The 22020-nt window shown below is 45.9% G+C and overlaps 1 protein-coding gene across 1 annotated transcript in view; it reads left to right on the plus strand.

Annotated features, from left to right (window-relative positions):
• Positions 1–7851, plus strand: part of LOC146186668 (mast cell protease 1A-like) — a 169830-nt gene extending 161979 nt beyond the window's left edge. The window contains exons 6-7 of the mRNA XM_084608078.1: positions 5394–5489; positions 7496–7851. Of these exons, the coding sequence (XP_084464204.1) occupies positions 5394–5489; positions 7496–7687 (288 nt within the window). The 3' untranslated portion in view covers positions 7688–7851. The remainder of the gene's footprint in view (positions 1–5393; positions 5490–7495) is intronic.
• The last annotated feature ends 14169 nt before the right edge of the window (positions 7852–22020 follow it).

The following is a 22020-nucleotide window of genomic DNA, read 5'->3' on the forward strand; positions in this document are numbered from 1 at the left end:
TGCGGCGTGGAAGTGATCGCAAACACATGACAAATTAGTTTGGCCAGTTTTGATAACTCTATTTGTTGCGAGCTACCTAACGAGCGTGTTCTTCGAGTGTTCAGATATGTTGACGATTTCTTAATCATTCTGACGATAGCACCTAGTGACTTCCTGTCAACAATTGTTAGTGATGTGTTGAATGTGTTTAATGATTGTGCACGTGCACTGACTTTCACGTAGGAAATTCCGAGTGACAATTCGATTCGATTTCTAGACTTATTGGATTGCAAAACTTTTACTTTGTCGTTCAAGCAGGTCTAAGGAGAGACGTACTAGATGGCCGCTAGTGCATGGCTGGCTGCGGCCTCATTAGCCCGCTCGATGGCCCGTAGTCGGATCGTCGGGTCCAAGCTGACCAGCATGACTTCCAACCGCTCGGGAGAAGGGAGCTGTATTAACTCCGCAGGAGGCGGATCATTTTCGCAATTCCAGAGACTGTGGTCGTATATCGCTCTTTCGCCGCATTTATTGCAGTTTGGGTTGTACTGGCCTGGGTGCATCAGGGCAAGCACAGCCGGATTTAGGAGGGAGCGTTTTTGTAGTCGGCCTAACTTCCTGTATTTAGGATTTGTGGGGATATGTGCACCTTTCCAGCCTGAAGTGGTGGGTGATGTCATGAAAAAAAAAAATAACCCGTCCCTCGTGAAATTCGGGTCAGAGGGTGCGCTCACTGCCAGGTCGATGAAACCTCGGGCTTGCGTGTGAGCCGCCTCGTTCCCCGGATTAGACGAGTGGGCGGGGACCCAGATTAGTTCGATACCTCTCATTGGAACAGGCGTATTTTTCAGGATGCGGAAACTTTAGCGTTAAGTCTAGAAGTGAAAGGGCATCTCTAGACTTAAGGCTAACATTTAACGAAGCACATGTGTGCTGGAGCTACTAACCCAAAACAAAAATGCCCTTTTGCCGTATGCCTCCTCTCACTTTACATTGATCAAAAGAAGTATAGCCAGCTTTCGCCAGAGCAATACCCTGCAGAAGAGCTGCGACATAGAGTGAATGACAGCTTTTTCCAATAAGCCTTTCGTCTAAGCGAGGCAGGCTATCCGGATCTCTTGCCGCGAGCAACTGTCGCTGCTGCAGAAAATCAGAACTGAGAACAGGAAGGGCTAAAAGGTACTAAGTTGGAGAAATAGAAAGAAAAAGTCGAAGTATATGCCCTTGACGGCATTTCCCATAACCTAAAAAGGTAGCCCAACGGCATGGTGTGAAAGTTGTCTTTTCGGCACCCTATAAGCTTTCGGGCCTGTGCTCAAGAATTTCCAAGAGCAAGAAAGGAAAGCAAGGTACCAATGGGTGCTCTGTCAAGCAGACCAACAAGTTCGTGAATTGTGCCACTCGTGTCATATATAAGATTCCCCTCTCTTGTGGTAGGGTATAAACGGGTCAAGCTGGCAGATGAGCGAATAACCGTGCACAGGAATATGTGAACTCACTGAAAAGTGTGTCAGACCAAAATAAGCTCTCTCGTCACTGCAGAGAATGTGAAAACTGGGTTTCTGACTTTGACAGTATTTTAGTAATCGGAAAAAAAGAACAGGCAGGAAAGGGAGGTTTTGAAGGCCTATCACGTTAAGATGCAAGGCAAGGACAAGTGCTGGCATCGTCACTATTACTCGCGAATAAAAAGGTTAGATTATTAAGCAACAGTGTGTGCATGTAGGTAGTAAGCGACATAGGTGAAGTTTTGTGTGCCTATCTCTGTCAGCGTCCTCGCAATGCTGTGTTCACTCGCACTTACTGGTCCTCTTGAGAACGTTTGATACGCATGTGTCATTTGGTTCCTTGGCCGGCTGTTACTTCGAGTAAACCTCAGTTGTTAGTCCAGCGCTGTCCCGTGTACTTTTTTTGTGTGTGTGTTTCTGTGTCTTTCGCTGGTTCAATATGTTAGATTCGCACCAACTAGCCCAAATAGTCACCACGTATATCCTGGCATAGCCGAGCTATACCACTGCCATTTTTTTAAACTACACGTCCGTGTCTTATCGCGGCTCTTCTGGGACTAAAGTTGATGTCTGTTTTCGTTCTGTCTTTTTGATGAGTGCGTGAAATACCCAAAATATCCAGATTTTCATTCATGGCGACGTCGCGAGACCAAAATAAACGGGTGTAATTGCAATGGATAAAGCAATTCTGAGCCACAGCGCGAATATATGAGGAACCGACAGAAATTGCACAGATAATCGTCGGAGAAGGAGACAACTATTTTTTATTTCCTTTAAGTGTTTCCATGCGCTTCACATAAACCTGAAACATGAAAATTTCTCGTGTCGCGGATAAACGTTTGTGCTTGATGTTACTGTACACTACTACATTCTAATCGGAACTGAAATGATCTAGACAACGCAACGTCTCGGCTCCTCCAGCTCTATCGCCCAGCGCATGTACTAGGAAAGAAAAGCCTTTTCGCAGCTTGGTTTTGCGCGATATCCCAGCGCCCATGGTACGTGTCCCAAGCCCAGTTCGATGCTAACGTTAAGGATTCGCTTCATTCTATCGAGTTCCCGTCATAAATCTCTAAAAGCTGCCTGTAAAACACGTTTGTTTTCTTTTTATCTTGTTTTTCATTGTAATTCAACCTAGCGAGTACAAAATCGGGTATGTGTGCTTTAGATTCGTTTCTTATTGGGTATATTTTGTGACAGGTATCGGGTACACTATAGGATGCACAGAACGCATGAAAAACGGACAAATAGTAGGCGGGATAAACAAGACGCAACGGCTGCGCGTTACATATTCTCCGCTTAAGAAGCCTCCTCCAGGTGGCTCAGCATCCTGAAGCAATGACCCCGAAAAGAGCGTTGACATTTATAAAGGAGCCTTCCCAGACTTCCTTGTGCGGCGACCGTGAGAGCGAGTTGTTTCGACACGTCATAGTCTTTATCCGTTCAGGAAATGGCAGTCTCTGCACTGCTCCCCTTCGCAGAGGTGTCCAGGAAACTTACTGGAATACATTCCCGCGGAGGTATCATTGCAGTTATCATATGCCGTACCGCATAACAGTTGTCCCTTTTTCTTATTGTTGTCGTTTACATGGTTCGACCTTTCGGGAGGTAAGAACTCCGACTGATAGCAATTATTCACCATATCCGCTCAGCTTCGTGCAGGGAGTGAGCACCTACGTCACAGTGGCTGCCATTTTGTGGTGCGTGTGGTAAGGTGAAAGGCTGCCGGCACATCTAATCACCTTATCGCCACTTGCAGTGCTGAGACTGTGTTCAGCACCACAAAATGGCGCCCGTGGCATCACCCGAATACCCCTTACAGAGAGTGTGCACCAACATCACAACGACGGCGGCCACATTTTGTAGTGCTTGTAGCACGACGAAAGACCGTGATCATATCAGTTTAGGTTATAGCCACCTACTCTGTTTTGCACTGCTTAAGCAGCGTGCTGTACAAGAGCCTGGTGACTGTGACGTCACCTGAATACCTCTGATCAGCACTGAGTCGGAGTCGGCAGCCTCAGCAGCGTTTCCGTCACGGACGGCAGGCGATACAACCCGTGTGATGCTTGGGTGTATGCGCACCTTATGAGCCGCACAGCGCGGCACGAGGCAACCAATATACCTTTGGAGCTATTCCTATGTGAGCGTACTTTTGAATAGCAGTATCACCCATCTATTTAATTTGCGTAATTAGTTTCACTATGCCGTAGGTTCTAGAGCTTTACCTCTTTCCTTCATTTTCTTATTGTTCAGTAGAATAAAACGACAAAAATGAGCGCAAAATAAGCCATTTTTCTTGTCCTCTTGTAACGTCAAATTTTTCTGCACTGCTGTCGTAATTTTGTGCAGTTCCTTCACTACGGCAAGCTACAGCGCGTGCAGCAGAAATTCGGGGTCATAAAATTTATCTCGTTACAACAAGTCATTGCTAAAATTGTCACAAATTCATGTTTTTCCACCAGAAAAATTTCTAGTGTGTTTTTCGACAAGATTTAAGAATATATTCTTACTTCTCCCATGTCGCCATCTGCCGCTGACTGGCAACGCTCAGCATATTTACTAGCTAAACTAATCTGGCTGCCAAAAAAAAAAAAAAAAAGGCATTTTCCAGTGACATCCAGAAAAAAAATGACAGCCGGCGAACCGGCTGTCATTTTTTTTTTTTTTTTTGTCATGCAGCTCGTTTTTTTCCCCAATTCCGTTAGCCTTGACAGATTGCGATATCCCAGCTAATGAAGACAAGGTGACCGTCCTTGTCATCATCAAACTTCACCCTACCGATCATTAAAAAAAAAGAAAGAAAAAAAAAACAGAAAATGCTTCTCCGCATTACTTCCAAAAGTTAGGCAAAGCAAGCTTGCAGAGGTAGTGAAAAAGTCGGCGGCATGGTCGGCATTCGTAGCCGTTAGGTAGGTAGCGTCTCTCATCTTGGTCAAACTTGTCAGGAATTTGTTATCAAGATGTCACCGCAAGGGATGCGGGGTATGCGTATCTGCTAGAAGAAATGTGTTCGTATTCGTGAACAATGGTTGATGCCGTTGGCCCGAAACCGACATCAAGCATTTTAAGAATGCTGTTTTGAACGTTGCCGCCCTGCCCAGTGTTGAACATCTTGCAGGACTCTGAAGACGGTTTCTCGAGTCCTATTCTTAATACCTTCTTTTCTCATTTTAAAATTGTAAAGCTACAAGACACTTGTTAGTAGCCAAGGAATGGCTAGTAACAAATCTAATAAAAGAAAGTGGAATACAGGTGAGAAGTATACAAGAGACGGGACAATGAGTAGAATTCAAACGAAAGTGATCGATGCGTTTTTTTTTTTTGTTGTTGTTGTTGTTGTTGCTGTTGTTGCTGTTGTTGTTGTTGTTCAGCCCCAAACTAAATGCTGGACAGATTTGCAAAATCTATAAGCAAGGGAAAACGAATAAGGTTTTTATAAACATAATTTCCATAAAGTTTTCTTACAGAACACTGAATTCCAAGGTTTCGCAGAGCGGACAAATTATCAAAATTCTCATTTTTCTGGGGATCCCTGCTCGCAACTTCTTTGTGTACTGTCCGCGCGAGTTGGCCGTATACAAAAAGTAAGCGCGACATTTTGCGTTATTTTCACTTCCAGAAACTTCCATCTACAAGCCTTCTTTTGTCGGGTGTTGACGTCGCGGACAGATGTCTGTGGCTGGTTGTGCTGAAGATGACTGCTTTTTTTTTTCTCTTTCTTTGCGCCGAATTGCGATCCATTGAGGAAATTTTACCTCTAGGCGAGGGTTGAAATGTTTCATTACCTCCAATTTTGGTGCATTTTTGACGCATTTATTATTAAATTTTCTCTTCCCTAGGAGCTGTGCGTGTCACTGACCGTCGGCCCTTCTTTTTTTTTTTTCCTCCTTGTCCCTCTCGCAGATGAAACCCTCCGCCTCCCTTTGGGTTTTCGCCATTGTTCTCAGCTCCGCGATGCTGACAGCGCACAGTCAAGCGTGCCGCACAGAGAGACAGCAGGTGAGGACAGCTTCCACTCGGATGTTTTTTCTCTGGGTCTTGACCGTACTTTTTTTTTTCTTGTAATACCGCTGCTACTTCTCTTCGCGCAAGCAGAGACTATGCAACGACATGACCGAGCAACGTCGAGTGTGTAGGTTTATCTGTAGTTAAAACTATAATTGCTTATTGATAAAGCAGCAGGATCGATGTTGTTCATATTTAGGTTAATTAGATTTTGCCTCGTTTATAATGACCTTTCGTATTCTCATATTCTTTTATGATAGGCATGACAAACAGCCCTGCATGTACAAACTGTGGATGCGACGAGTCTATAAGCCACATTCTTTGTGAGTGCCCGATATACAGTGAGGAAAGGCAATGTCTATGCCGTACGCTGGAACATCTAGATGAACGCCCATTGACTGAAATTAAGATTTTAGGTCCCTGGCCACGGCGATCATCTGCGGTGAAGGCCTCCCAGGCACTGCTCCGCTTTATGAAAAGCACAGGCCTAATCGAAAGACTATGAGTTTGCTATGACATGCCTGTGACGTGATGTGATGTGGCATGTCTGTTATGTGACTGTACTAACTTCAACTATCCTTCTCTCACAACTTGTATATCCACTCACCTCCTTCCCCCAGTGCAGGGTAGCAAACCGGTTGCTTTTACTGGTTAACCTCCCTGCCTTTCCTCCTCATCTTCCTCCTCCTCACAGTTTCGCAGCAGCATGCAAGTGCAATGGGCTAAACATGGTTTTATGCGAGTGTGTTGGTGCGGCATTAAAGTACGCTTGAGACCTTTCGCCAGAAAAGCCGGCAAACAAGGTCGCGAGGAAGCCGAAAGTAAGCTGGCAGCGGATATTACTTCTGAGCCTTGTAATACAGCCCTCTCACCACCGCCCGGGATACTCTCCGAAAACTTGCCGAGTATCCCGGGCGGTGGCTACTCAGTAAAGGCAAGGAGACCGGCCTTCATGCCGGTGCCCCGGGGAAGTGGGTTATTTGCTGCTTGTCTTGAGCGTCCGGAGGGGTCAAGGGAGAGGCGGTCTCTAGTGCTGAGATAGGCCGCCCCCGATGGCAGCCTCTAGTGCAGTGCCACAGAAAGCAGTCCGCAACTACGCAGATGAAAGGTCCCTAAAAGTGAGGATAAGGGGTTTCCTTTCCTTACACGGATTTAGGATGCAAGGGATTCATATGTTGAAGTACAAGTCCAGGTTGTTGTTGTTTATTGAACTAAAATACCTTCAGAATTTCAAAATCGCATGATCTTTAGCGTCCCTTTTTTGATATAGCAAAAAACATTTCTTCTCAATATTTTAAATGAAAGTAACCTTAGACGAGAAAAAGTCTCGAACCTTAACGTAGATTTTGACCAACCTGTGACGTCCCAGATACGGCCGCAAAACCTCTCTTGTGCATTTGCATTAATTAGCTAAACTGGCGACTGTAAGTTGCCGCTATAGTCACTATTTCTCTAAAACTGTTGGTTCTATGAAGGGATTGTGATACGGGGTTCTAATTGCGCCATTTCGCCATTCCCGTGGTCCTCTGTCCCTTTTGCGCTGGTCCTCAGTATGAGCTACTTTCAACTTGTTTTATACAGCGTCCAATTCAAGTCATAAGCAAGAGAGAGGAGAGAAATAAAACTCCTGTTGCTCCCGACAAAATTGCGATGCTAGCTGATGCAAAGGAAGTCCCGTTGCTTGGTCAATAAGGAAACCAGGAAGACTTTTTTTTTTTTACCACGTGGCTAAGAGTGAAAAATTAGCGACGCAACTATGTTAGATGGATGATAATTTAGCAACTACGCTCCCAATGTAGACCTTTTATTAACGGCTTCATTATAAACAAACACTCCCCTGTGGTTTCTTTAGATGGCTGCTGGCCTATTTAGCATGCGTATATTACCATTCCCTCAATTTTCTCTCTCCCTTGTCCTTCATTGACTCCCTTTCAAGCAACTGATCAAATGTCGAATTGCCGCCTTGAATTCTTCAAACGTAAGTCTCCGTGTCCGTGCAGTGCAGCCCCCGGAACGCCTGCTGCGAGGGCCTGGCATGCGCGCCCATGTTCCGAGATGAGAAGAATCCGACGTTGTACTACGGCAACTGCCTACGGCCCGTGCAGTCGTCTCTGTCGCGCACGGAGTCCGCCAAGCCGGACAGGCCTCCCTACGGACCCGTGTTGCCTCTTCTAAGGGACAGGCAGCGCTAGTCCAGCCAGACACCGCCGCCTCCATGGCCGGTCGCACACCCCCCGTCCCCTCCACCCTTTGCCACGGCTGCTTGACGTCCGCATTATGTCCGTTGTTCTGTGTCCTGTTATCCTAGCCTTGTAGCGTTTCCATGGTGTCCACATATGAGTCAGTAAATTTGTCAGAAGAAACCTCCTGCCCTGTCGCCGGCCAATGCTGCACGCATTGGCTTGTTTGCGAGTCATGTGCATAGTTTCATTCGACACTGCATCGTTATGATGAAGCATGCTCAGGTTAGTAAACCACGTAATCTTTTTGTGATGTTTACACAAATTTCACTTTAAAACAGTGAGAAACATGTTGTTGGGGTTTTTGCAGACGGAACGTGCAGCAAAGCGAACTCTACATGATAAGTACGGATTGTACGTTATTTAATTGAAGTATTGAAGGTGAGCAAGTTACTATTTTTTGGCGGTAAAACGCAAGGTTGTATTGAGAACATGAAGGCCATTAACACTAAAGGCTAGTTGAGCCGAAAACCTTCTGAATCCACATTGTAGGTCGAAATGTACGAACTGAAACTAAATTTTGAAAAAATGCGTCTTGAGAGGTTTCATTTGCTGCACGTTGGTAAAAATGTTTTCAAGGCACTTTTCACCACTAAAGTGCGATGAGGCGAATGCATTTGTTTAAAACGCCGCTGATGCCTGCTGTACTGCGTCTGCTTCCGATTCTGTGTGCTGTGTGGTGCAGTGTTCGAGGAAGCTCCAAATGAAAGGCGTCGCACGGACGCCTGGATCGAACGCCGGGCGGGATCAGCTAAGTACATGCGTGAATCGCCTGGTGATGTCATCGGACATGACCGGATGTTACGTCATGATGACGTCAGTTTCAATTGTTATACGTGGCCGGATGTGACGTCAAAATGACTTCACATGCGCCCTTGGCCGATGACGCAACAATCTCGCGGTATCCCGCGGAACCTCTTGAAAAAGTGCGACACTTCTCGCGGACGTACTCACGGAAAATGACGTCATTCGCATTGCTAACGCTGCGAATACTCAGCGTATTTGATGATGTCGAAAAGCTAACGTTACTTCAGCAAGGATAGGATCACGTGCAGAGCTACCGTTTTTTACGCGGTTCTGGCAAACGCCTTTAATTCTGGTAACGCTGACTGGGACCTAAGGGAGTTTTGTTGTAGACTTTAAGAGGACGACTTCTTAGTAGAAAAGGACAAGCGGTAGGTAGCATCTGAAGCTGCAGCGTCATCTGCACATGCTCTTTATCAATGCTTCGCGGTTGCCCATTGCCGGATTTAGAAAAAATGTGCTCTGCGTATGTAGGTCCTTTCTCTCTTTGCGTCCTCTTTGCAGTTATTCGACCTAGTTGCTAAACTACTGAAATGTACCCAGTGTTTCGTTTTACTGCACCAAATTAAGAAAAAAATCAGAGCTAATGCTTAGGATATTTGCAGAGACATTTGATAATGCCCTTTCCTCTCGATATGTATTTCTCGTTATGAATACTGTGAAGTCTCAAAGAACACTCGAGTAATAAACGAATTCACGAATTCAGCTTCACAGAAACTTTAACGGGAGCTCCAAACTTGCGGCCTATGTGTTCGGTGCTGACATCTTTGCTCACTTATTCAGAGAGCTACAAGCGAACGGCAAGCACGTTTTGTCCCGAGCATCTTTTCAAAACCTCAAGTACTAATTTAAACTTCAATTATTTTCGCCAAGAACCACTACCTTCAACGATGGCACCCCGCAACTAGCCAAAACATGCATAGGTGATCAATACTGTACAAGATCGATAAGGCGGAAATGTGTTAAGTAACTTTTTTGTGTTCTCATTTGTTTGAGACATAATTGAGAAAGAATTGAGAATAATTGAAACAGATACGTTTAATAAAATTACGAGGTACTTTAGCCACTAGAGTAGCGAAAGGCGAAAGCCTGAGTGCCACATTCTGCTACGCAACTGGCACTGGTAATTAATCAGTCATTATTCAAATAATTAGTCATTGAGGGGGTAATTTATTAATCATTATTAGGCAACAACTGATTTGCTTGATCAGTCATCAATTAGTAATTAACCAACCATTTCAATAGACAAGAAATCATAATTGGTCATTGATTGACATATGGCCATGTAAGGCACACATTCGCGCCTACTGTGGTGGTGCTCTGTGATTGGTCGAGACCTCTATGACGTCATCCCGCCTCGGCCAATCAGTGCCGCCGCAAAAGCGGGTACATTTTGTCCACGACAGCATGAGCCATTAAAGGCTTTCGCCTTAAAAGGGTAACTTAGGAGCGGTCAGAGAAGCTGCTGCAGCTGGTCATGAGAGAGAAAACCGTTTACACGACATATGCCCACATCTGCATTCTCGGGGGAGTTGGACTTTGGGGCTCTTCTCAAAGACGTCGAGCAGGGTGAGACGATGACCGAATTGTTTGAGACACGGAAACGAAGCGGAACTGTTTTTGCTGCGTTGGGTCCAATACCATTTAGATGACTTTTTTTTTTCCTTTCATCTGGAACCGTTGGCAGAACAATGATGCAACGCTCCAGATGGCTTTCAGCACACGAGAAATTTGCGCTGGTGGCTGAATTGGCTATAAATATATAGGAAGTGTATGACCTCTGTCGCCCATTGTCTCCCACCTTCCTTTCTTCTTCATTATCACACTTTCTCTCTCACTCCTCTCTCTCTCTCTCTCTCTTCAGTTTGCTACCCATCAATTAAAGCTTTTACAATGATAGACGCACAGATATTTAAGACGGAAGGGCCTCTAATACTGAAGCACCAAAAGATCTGTTTTCTGAAACGAAATACACCAGAAAACGATCACAGATTTTTCACCGAAATAATCATCCTAAAGCCTATGCACATTCTACTCGCAGAAGCATTACTGATATACCTCGTGCAGTTTTGATGCGAAAGCTCGTACCGTTAGGACAAATGTCACGTATGTGTGTTCGGGCTCGGGAAGCATGGTCGCAAAATCCCAGCGGTGGCGAGAAAAAGCAGGGAGATGTCATCAAGCGACCGCATACGCTATGCCGAGAATTCACGATGCATCACCGGGTGCATTCAGACTCATCCGTTACCGAGGCGCCACCAATTAAGACAACGCTATAACAATAACGTGACCAAATATACTTTTCCGTCATTTAAATCAAAGTTCTGACGCAACGTTTTGGTCGTAAAGCGAACCAAGTCACAACTCCTCGCTGCAGAAGGCATGCATATGGTAGTCAATGGCAGGAGCTTAAACCAACGACACCTCCAAGTGTATAGTTTACAGACGAGGTTTCAGCGAATGCAGAGCTCAGGATCCGCCCGAATAATGGCAATCTACACTGAATACGCAAATGCGTAATGCAACAGCGGCATAAAGATCTTTCTCACATGAATAGCGTCTAAATATCGACTTCCCAACCATGTTTAATCACTTACTTAATTTGGGGGGAGGCCCACCCAACTTACGGGAATGGGGCAAGTATATTGGGGAGGATGTCCAATTCGGTTTTAAACGCGGGCTTCGGATCAATTTTCGAATTGCGCAGAGTCAGTATTGGGGGTGGAGAGGCAAAACTGGCGGTAGGCCACCCGAAGACAATGCCGATGCCAGTTCTTTGGAGAACGTGGCCTTTAAATCTGTTACGTATGGTCGACATGCAAGGCCTAGTTAGCTACCTTTTACGCAAACGTTTCACTCATTCCAAGTAAAGCTGACAATTGCCTAAGTAGACAAGGTAGGGACGGGATATGACCGCGGTATTGTTAGGTGAGTAGCGCAGCTGTGCGATTTAAGGTCATCGTCATCAGCCTGATCATATGCGGACTGCAGGTCGAAAGCTCTTCCGACAGCCGCCCAGCTGACATTGTGCTGTGCAAGCTGCGATCACCTTATCTCCGAAAAGTTGCTAATTTTATCCGTCCACCTAAATTTCTTCCACCTCTTGCTAGGCTTGCCTTCTCTTCGGAGCTAGTCAGTAAATTGGTCAGTTATGCGGCCCGTCCAAGATAATTGCTTCTTGATTTCAACTAGATTGCCCCTAACTCGAGTTTGTTCCTAGACCTACATTATGCTTTCTTCCTGTGTCTTACCATTACAGCTGTCACTTTAACTCGACAGCTTTAAAGCTAATTTATCGAAAAAACCCAGCCACAGCATTTTTATTGTTCGTTTGTTTGTTTTTATACAAACTTCAGCGAGTTTGTAAATATTGGTCTAGAGATGACGGACGGATGCTGCCTGTTTAGGAATTCCAGACTTTAATGCTATCAGAAAAGAAATATGTGCACTTAAAGAAGTCAGTATGGTCGTAAAAGGCGGAAACGTTCCGGACATGGCGAATCCTCGTAGAAGAAGGTATAAAAAGTGTCAGATATTAATCAGTCGGAGAAAAGTTAGGCGCACTGATTGTGCACAGGAATTTGAGACATTCAAGACGGCGGCATGCGGCAATTGTTAGGCGTACTTAAAGAAGAAAAGCAGACTGCGAAAATTGTATTTAAATTCTACTACGAAGAAAACGGAAGGCCTTCTTCGGTAGTGGTCTTAACGCTGCTTATAAGAATCCCAAACAACACAAGCATGTTTGAGGATGGGGAAAATGGCGGTTTCATATGTTAAAAGCTTACTTTATTGAGCAGCAACGCGCAAGGTGGGATATAAGTGTCCTAGTCATTTAAAAGTAATATCACAAATGAAACCGATGGGTTTTGATAAACACAAGTCGCGGGATAGCAGAAGAGCGAGATGTCTGTTTCCGTACATACTGTGTAAATTGACTATATTGCGTCGATATGTGGAGAACGAAGGCTACGGATCGCCGTTAAAATAACGTACAAACGGCCTTAGAAAAGCTGATATTAGTTTACAACATCTTGGACTAGCTACAGAAATCAGCGAATTGCTAAGAGAACATAATCAATCGTTAACTTAATAGTTGCATATAAAACGCAGACATCGGCACAAATACGCATCTTTACAGGAGCTTGAAATGGCAGATCACTGATATATAGCCCCGCCGGCGGAGTGGCGCAGTAGTTATGGTGGCCGACTACTGTGCCCAAGGAAGCGGGATCGAATCCCGGCCTCGGCGACTGCGTTTCTATGGAGTCGAAACGGAGTGGCGTCCTTGTGCTGTGCGATGTCAGTGCACATTAGAGAACCCCAAGTGGTCGAAATTTCCGGAGTCCTCCACTTTGGAAAGGTAAACCCCACGAACCAAACAATTAATGTATGGGAGGAACAGAAAAGAATTAACACACACTTGGGCAACCCCAGATGAAACAGTAACTGCAGTTGGCTTAGTAGAGTTAAAGTGCATGTATTGTTAGCGCTCGAAAAGAGTGCCCGATATCCAGTAAGCAAAAAAAAAAGATTTTCTCTTAGTTTAGCTTGTGCATTAGTTTAGGGTGTGAAACTCTATCGAAGGCGTCATCCAAGTGTATAAAACCGGGTCATCAACCTGGTCATCTATATCGAGAGAACTGCTAAGGTCCTCTACAAATTCCATCAGCTGCTTTAGAGTACAGAACCCATGACGAAACCCATGCTGGATTTCAAGAAATTCTATAATACGTTTAAAGACAACATGCTCCACTAGTGTACACAAATGGCTGTTGTGAAAATCGATCTGTAGTTTAACAATAACCGTACATCATCAGATGTAAATAGGGTGAGAACCTTAGCATGTTTCCTTGAGCAGGGAAATTCAGAGCAGTTGCTCTGAATTTTCTAGAGACATCTATAAAATACCTGCTGAGTCAAAGAGAGTAGCGAACGAGAAATCTACCAGGGATGTCTTGAGAACCACGCGACGTCTTGGCATCTATGTTTAATTTGATATTGAGCTCACCTTCTGTTGAGACTTGCATATCACGGATTTAAGAATGCGATCCAGAAGCAAATGTTGTAATTACCGTATTGTCTTTCATGGAAACTGAATTACAGTAGTCGTTAGAAGCAGCAGCAATTATTACCGGTTCTGAAACTGCGACATTGTATTTATTAACGTATCCGACTTACAAACTCAAAAAAATTCAGCCTTTGTTCAGGACGCAGATGGCAGGCTCACGAGTCCGTTTCATCGCCAGGCTCATTTCGCAATTAAAATCAACTAAACAAACTCGTCCGTAGAGGGTACGCGGTTTTTGCGTAAATGAAAAGAGGCATTAGCCTCTTTATATGGGCTAACTTCGTAGGGCATTAGCTACCTTCCAACGCGAGGCGCCCCTCAACAAACCTTCTCTTTCATCTCCAAGCACGTCTTTTTCTTATTTGAGTCTAAGTCACCGTGGCATTAACCTTTGCACCCCCTCATTATATCCCTACGAGCCACCCTGAAGTGCCGGCCGTTCGGCATTAAGAGGAAGGAAGCATGCACCCCTTTCGTCTTTCCATTGAATGAGAGGGTGTGCTCTGGGAAAAATTCACTCTGGTTTCTTCTTACCTTAATTGTTTTTTGTTTTCTTTTTATTGTTCTTTTTTTTTAATTTCCGGCTCCAGGCCAACGAGGGATGAAATTTTCTCACGCAGCGAGCATACCAATATGAAATCGAGACCACTTAGAGGGTGAGTTACTGCTAGATGATCTGCGTTGTTGAAGTTAGGAAGCTTACCCAGCCGGGGTGACGATGCGGTTAGGGCGCACGACTACGTTCCCAAGGACGCGTGATCGAATTCCGGCCTCGGCGGCCGCTTTTCGCTGGAGGCGAAAAGCAAGAAGCCCGTGTGTTGTGCGATGTTAGTGCACGTTAAAAGACCTCCGGCAGTCGAAATTTCCGAAGCCCTTCACTACGGCGTCTCTCATAGCCTAACTTGCTTTGGGAAGTTAAACCCCGAAATCAAACCAAAAAACGAAGTCAGGAAACTTGCAGCATAAAAAGCGATACTTAGTAACGTTGCCGGGAAGTGAAAGTAACGCAGGTCTGCGATCAAGCACCCTCTCAGTCACATCACGGTCATGATAAGAGGTGATTTAAGAAACGGCAAGTCTATAGGAACCAGAGGGTATGAAATGGGATGTCATAGGGCTTAGTGAGGTTAGGAGGCCAAATGAGGCATATACAGTACTGAAGAAAGGGCATGTACTGTGTTATCGAGGTTTACCGGAGAGGCGAGAAAGAGCAGTAGGTTTCCTTGTCAATAACTATATAGCGGGCATTATAGATGAATTCTATAGTATTAATGAGAGGGCGGCAGGCATCGTAATTAGGCTTAATAAGCGGTATAAACAGAAGGTTGTACAGGCCTGTACACCTACATGTAGTTATGATGACCAGGCAGTTGAAAGCTTCTACGAAGATGTAGAATCGGCAATGCGAAAAGTAAAGACGCAGTATACTGTAGTAATGGGCGACTTTAATGCGAAGGTAGGGAAAAAGCAAGCAGGAGACCAGGCAGTAGGTGACTATGGCATTGGTTCTAGGAATAGCAGAGGGGAGTTACTAGTTGAGTTTGCAGAGCGTAATAAGTTAAGAATCATGAATACCTTCTTCAGCAAACGGAAGAACCGGAAATGAACATGGAAAAGTTCGGGAAAGTGCGATGCAGTGACCACAGGATGCTGAGGTCCCGAATTAGCCTAAATCTGAAGAAGGAACGCAACAGATTAGTAAGAAAGAAACCCATCAACGAATTAGCGGTGAGTGGGAGGGCACAAGAGTTCAGGATCTCGCTACAGAATAGATATTCAGCTCTAACCGAAGATGGCGACATTACCCTAAAAGCAATGCACAATAATTTCAGATATATCGGTAGGATAGTTAGAGAGGATACCGGTAAGCTGTCTAAGGAGACGAAAGATTTTACTAAGAAACGCCAGTGTATGAAAGCTTCGAATCGGACAGTCCAGATAGAATTGGCCGAGATATCAAAGCTAATCAATAAGCGCAAGGTGGCAGATATAAGGAAGTATAACATAGAGAAAATTGAGCATGCTGTAAATAACGGGGAAAGCCTTAAAGCGGTAAAGAAGAAATTGGGCATCGGCAAAAACCAGATGTATGCTATAAGGGACAAGGCGGGCAACGTCATCACGAATATGGACAAGATAGTCAAAGTAGCCGAGGAGTTCTATACAGATCTCTACAGTAGCCAAAGTAGTCAGGACCGTAACGAGATTGGCGGTAGGGAAAAGCAGTCAGACGTTCTACCAGTGACGAAGGACGAGGTCAAGAAAGCATTAGAAACTATGAAAAGGGGGAAAGCAGCTGGAGAGGATCAGATAACTATAGATTTGTTGAAGAACGGGGGGGGGGGGGGATATAGCGCTAGAAAAACTGGCCACCCTGCATACGCAGTGCCTGGTGTCATCGACGGTACTGGAACAATGGAAGAATGCGAACATTATCCTCATTTATAAGAAAGGGGACGCTAAGGACCTTAAAAATTACAGACCAATCAGCTTACTGTTTGTTACGTATAAGGTATTTACTAAGGTAATCGCTAATAGAATCAGGACAACCTTAGACTGCAATCAAGCAAAGGATCAAGCAGGTTTTCGGAAACGGTACTCTACTATCGATCATATCCATACTATCAACCACGTGATAGAAAAATGTTTGGAATATAACCAGGCCGTATACATAGCATTTATTGATCACGAAAAAACATTTGACTCAGTAGAAACCTCGGCGGTGATGCAGGCATTGCGAAATCAGGGGATAGACGAGCCGTACGTGAAAGGACTGGAAGATATATATAGTGGCTACACAGCAACCGTAGTTCTGCATGAAGAAAGTAACAAAATTCCCATAAAGAAAGGTGGCAGGCAAGAAGACACGATCTCCCCAGTACTATTCACAGCTTGTTTAGAGGAAGTATTCAGAGACTTGGAATGGGAGCAGTTAGGGATAAGGGTAGATGGAGAATACCTCAGTAATCTGCGATTTGCTGATGACATTGCCTTGCTAACTAACTCGAGCGATGAACTGCAAATAATGATTGATGACCTAGACAGGAAAAGTAGAAAGGCAGGCTTGAAAATCAATATGCAGAATACTAAGGTAATATTCAACAGCCTCGGGAATAAACAGCAGTTTACGTTAGGTAGCGATGTACTGGACGTAGTAGGCGAATATTCTACGTAAGACAGGTAGTAACCGCAGATCCGGACCATGAAAAGGAAAAAATTGAGAGCACTGTGGAATCTGCACTGCAGAAATGCGAAAGCTGGAGTTTTGGTGCTGCATACGGTGCATTACGTTTGCTCTCATCATTATTATCAACTAAATGCACCGCCATTATCGATGCTACTGTCATACAGCTGTATAACGTCACAACACCTGTGGCGCTCCTGGCGGAGAGAGCGGGAGTTAGGCCGCCGTTCATGTGCACCGCCGTCTCTCACGGACGGCGCGAGTTGGTCGCCCAGCTTTGAGTCGTGACGTCATAACACCTGTGGCGCTCCTGGCGGAGATAGCGGGAGTTAGGCCGCCGTTCATGCGCACCGCCGTCTCTCACGGACGGCGCGAGTTGGTCGCCCAGCTTTGAGGCGTGACGTCATAACACCTGTGGCGCTCCTGGCGGAGAGAGCGGGAGTTAGGCTGCCATTCATGCGCACCGCCGTCTCTCACGGACGGCGCGAGTTGGTCGTCCAGCTTTGAGACGTGACGTCACACAGAGGTCATGCGAAAGGTTATTTCATGTGCACCGCCGTCGCACCGCCAAGGCTTGAAAGTGAAAGTAGTATTGCTTTCGCAATAATAACAAGAAGAATAAGATTGGGATGGAGCGCATTTGGCAAGCACTCGCAGATTATGACTAGCAGCTTACCGGTATCGCTCAAGAGGAAAGTATACAACAGTTGCATCTTACCTGTACTCACCTATGGGACTGAAACGTGGAGGCTAACCAAGACGGTTCTGCTAAGGGTGAGGACAACGCAGAGGGCTATGGAACAAAAATGGTAGGGGAAACGTTCAGAGATAGGAAGCGTGCAGATTGGGTCAGAGAAATAACTCAAGTTACTGACATTCTAGTGGAGATCAAGACGAAATGGGCGTGGGTGGGACACGTACTGCGAAGAGAGGAGAACCGATGGTCACTTAGGGTAACAAACTGGATTCCAAGGGAAGGAAAGCGTAGCAGGGGGGGGGGGGGGGGGCAAAAAGTTAGGTGGGCGGATGAGGTTAAGATGTTCGCAGAAGTCAAGTGGATGCAGCTAGCACAGAACCGTGTTAATTGGAGAAATATGGAGCGGTCGGGTAGATCGGTGCAGAAGAAAGCAGACCAAGGGCAGAGGAACGTTTGTACGCTTCGCCGTAGTCCTGTTTGTACCGATCCCTGTAAATAAACCCCCCGTGCGTACAAAGCACGTAACATCTTGGTGAGAGGTGCGGGGTAGCGACCACGGAGCGTTTCATCTACCGAAGAAGCCGTAGACTTGCTGGCCTACCACCAGTGCCATCAGACATGGCTGAAGACGACAGTACCGAGCAGCCAGGACCATCCAAAGCGAACAACTGGCCCCATTATCGAGAGCCGCGTACTTTTCCGGAAAACCCGAGGAGGACGTTGATGAGTGGCTGAAGCACTACGAAAGAGTGGGTAAATACAATCACTGTGCCGCCGCTACTAAGCTGGCTAATGTGGTGTTCTTCCTTGCCGCCACTGCCTTTGACTGGTTCGATAATCACGAGGATTCATTAAGTACATGGGCTATCTTTACAAGCGAAATCAAGAAAAATTTTGGAGATGAACCTGCAAAGAAGAAGCGCGCTGAACAAACTTTGTTTCACCGGGCGCAAGTACCCGGAGAAACTTGTACTGCATATATCGAAGCCATCTTAAAGCTATGCAAACTCGTCAACCCCACTATGCTTGAAGAAGACAAAGTCGGTCATCTCCTGAAAGGAATAGCGGAAGACGTTTATAATTTTCTTATTAGCAAAGAGAACCTGAGCACCACCGCTGATGTTATAAAGCATTGTAGAACATTTGAGGCTCTCAAGCTGCGACGAATTACACCTAAATTCGGAAGACTGGCCAATGTCACCTCTGTAGCCAGTGTTGAAGCCTGTCCTTCAGTTTCCATGGCTGATATGATACGAGAGATTGTACGCGAGGAATTGTCAAGATCTAGGGACGCCATCTGTAGTGAAGAATATGTGCGGCAGAGTTGTGCACCGCAGGCAAATGTTGCCGCCCTGTCCACTGCGTGGGTTCAACCTAGCGGCGCTTCGCATATGGACGGTCAGCGCAGCTGTACTCAACGTTATGACCACCAGCCGATGGAAAAGAGGCCCGCCTACTCTTAAAATGTGGTTCGTCAGCAGCGAGAGCCTCGCTACAACCAACGTCGCGACTTTTTTAGTGAGGACTCTTATGCTGATCGCTGGCGCCCTCAACCTGTGTGCTACAGGTGTGGCATTGCGGGGCATATCACTAGATACTGCCGCCGTCGTTTTCCAACTGTCCAAGATTACCGACCCCACGCGAACATTCACGGACGGCTGCACACCGAACAACAGCGATCCCCGACTATGCCTACTGGGGACTCACACCATTCGACATATTTGAGTAATTCATCTCCTGCATCTGATCGTAGTGTGACGCCGCCACCCCAGCGCCCGCGCAGGTCACCTTCCCCTCGACGTCGTTCTACCCCTCCACCTCAGGGAAAGTAGGGGGCGCGGCCGATGGAGGTGAGGCCGCCGGCGAGTCGATGACGTCCATACCTCTGCCCGTGTTTATGTTAAAAAGCAAACTGGAAATGTTTGTTGATGGTGTGAAAACAATGGCTCTTGTGGACACTGGTGCTACAGTATCTGTTATGAGTTTGAGTTTTAAGAACCGTTTAGGTAGAAAAGTAATGTTCAGTGATGACCGTGCAGTGTTATTCCGTGGTGTCGGTAATGAACCTTTAGTTCCTCTTGGTGTGTGTGCTTCGGATGTTGTTATTGGCGGCCTCAAGTTTAGAGTAGAATTTGCAGTACTGCCTCGGTCTGCGCATGACGTGATTTTTGGGATTGATTTTCTGCAAGAGTGTGGTGCAACTTTAGACTGTGGTACGGGAGAGATTGCTTTGAATCCTTCACTACTTTCGGTTCTTGTGGATGACTCGACACCTGGATTTGGAGCATTTGCTGTGGAAGAAGACACAATTGTGCCAGCGTTATCTGCAGCATTCGTGCGGGTTTTCTCTATTCGGAACCAGTGCGAATCTTTTGAGGCTATAGTAGAACCTACGAGATTCACCTGCTCTAAAAAGAGTATCCTTGTGCCTCGTTGCGTCATTCCCGTGACTAGAGGCCGCACTGAGCTGTGGACAGTGAACCACTCCTAAGAGCCAACTGTGTTGCCTCGGGGCCTAAAACTCGCCCGTTTCGAGGAAGGCGTATCCGGTTCCGTCGCGGCGTTAAACAGCTCTGTTACTGAGCAGCAGGTGCGACCAGGCATGGAGACTCAAGTTACGGCTATGATTAGTAAGTCTATTTCTACAACTGAGCATCGTATTCTAGTGCAACTACTACTGAAACACGTGACAGTGTTCGACTTTGCCAAGGATGACTGAATGCCACTGCCTACCAGTCGTATTCATCACACGATCAACACTGGGTTCGCCCCTCCAATACGTCAGAAGCCCTATCGAGTCTCAGCAACTGAACGTAAGGTAATAGATGAGCAAGTTCAAGACATGCTAAAGCGCGGCATTATTCGAGAGTCCTGTAGCCCTTGGGCAGCTCCAGTTATCCTTGTTAAAAAGAAAGATTGCACATGGAGGTTTTGGGTTGAATACCGCCGTTTAAATTCAGTCACGAAGAAAGATGTCTACCCGCTTCCACGTATAGATGACGCAATTGACTGTCTGCACTAAGCTTCATACTTTTCTTCTATTGACTTGAGATCCGGTTACTGGCAAATCCCCATGCACATTGCAGATAAAGAAAAAACGGCATTCGTAACACCAGACGGACTTTACGAATTTAACGTTATGCCTTTTGGATTATGTAATGCACCTGCCACGTTCGAGCGGTTCATGCATACAATTCTACGTGGACTAAAGTGGCAAATTTGTTTGTTATTTGGACGACGTAGTAATTTTTGGCAAAACATTTAGTGAGCACAACAGCCGTCTGGATATCGTACTTAACTGCATGGAACGAGCTGGTCTTGTACTGAATGCAAAGAAATGCCATTTTGGCGATCGTGAAACAATTGTCCTCGGTCACTTAGTTGACAAAGAAGGTGTTCGATCAGATCCCAAGAAAATTGAAGCCGTCAAAAGTTTTACCGTGCCCAAATCAGTAAAAGAGCTGCAGAGCTTTTTGGGGCTATGCTCGTACTTTCGACGCTTTATACCAAGGTTTGCAGACATCGCTTACCCACTTACGAGTCTACTGCATAAAGATACACCATTCAATTGGACCAGCGAATGTGACTCAGCTTTCCGTCATCTGAAGTTTCTCTCGACCTCGGGCGAAATCCTCCGCCACTTCTGCCCATCAGCTCCAATTGAAGTACACACTGACGCAAGTGGTATCGGTATCGGCGCTGTACTTATACAACGCCATGGACGCGATCAGCACGTGATAGCGCATGCCAGCCGCTCGTTGAGTAAATGTGAAAGAAATTACACGGTTACGGAGCAAGAATGTCTAGCCGTTGTTTTCGCTGTACAGCGTTTTCGTTCCTACCTGTACGGGAATGCTTTCACGATTGTGACCGACCACCATTCCCTTTGCTGGCTCGTGAGTCTTCGTGACCCCTGTGGGCGGCTCGCTCGATGGGCTTTACGCCTACAAGAGTTTACTTTTACTGTGGTGCATAAAAGAGGCCATAAACACTCAGATGCTGACTGTCTTTCGCGTTTGCCGCTTCAAACGACTGATAATGACTCAGACAATTTCGATGAATATTTGGCTCCAATTTCACAAACCTTCCCCAATCTCCGAGTTTTCCGAACCGAGCAACGCAGACAAAACATTAACTTCACTGTTTGATTCCGCCAACGATCCTATGAAGAACACATTTAGCATTCGCGAAGGAGTGCTTTACAAGAAAAATTTCGCCTCTGGGGGAGCACGTATGCTTCTTGTCGTTCCGGAAGGCCTACTTATCACAGTTCTAGAAATGACGCATGATGACGCCACGTCTGGTAACCTGGGAGTGGCCCGAACACTCCACCGCACACAGCAGCGATTCTACTGGCCGAAGATGCGTTCAACGATCAAGCGATATGTAGCCAGCTGTGTGCAATGCCAGCGCTTTAAGCTGTCGACTTCAAGCCCACATGGAAAACTGCAGCCAGTCACGCCTCCAACAGCCCCGTTTGAGCAAATTGGCATTGACCTTCTTGGACCTTTTCCACGGTCCTCTAAAGG

This window comes from Amblyomma maculatum, chromosome 6 (assembly GCF_055883805.1).
Source record: "Amblyomma maculatum isolate TAMU_Amacu chromosome 6, ASM5588380v1, whole genome shotgun sequence".
Classification (NCBI taxonomy): Eukaryota; Metazoa; Arthropoda; class Arachnida; order Ixodida; family Ixodidae; genus Amblyomma; species Amblyomma maculatum.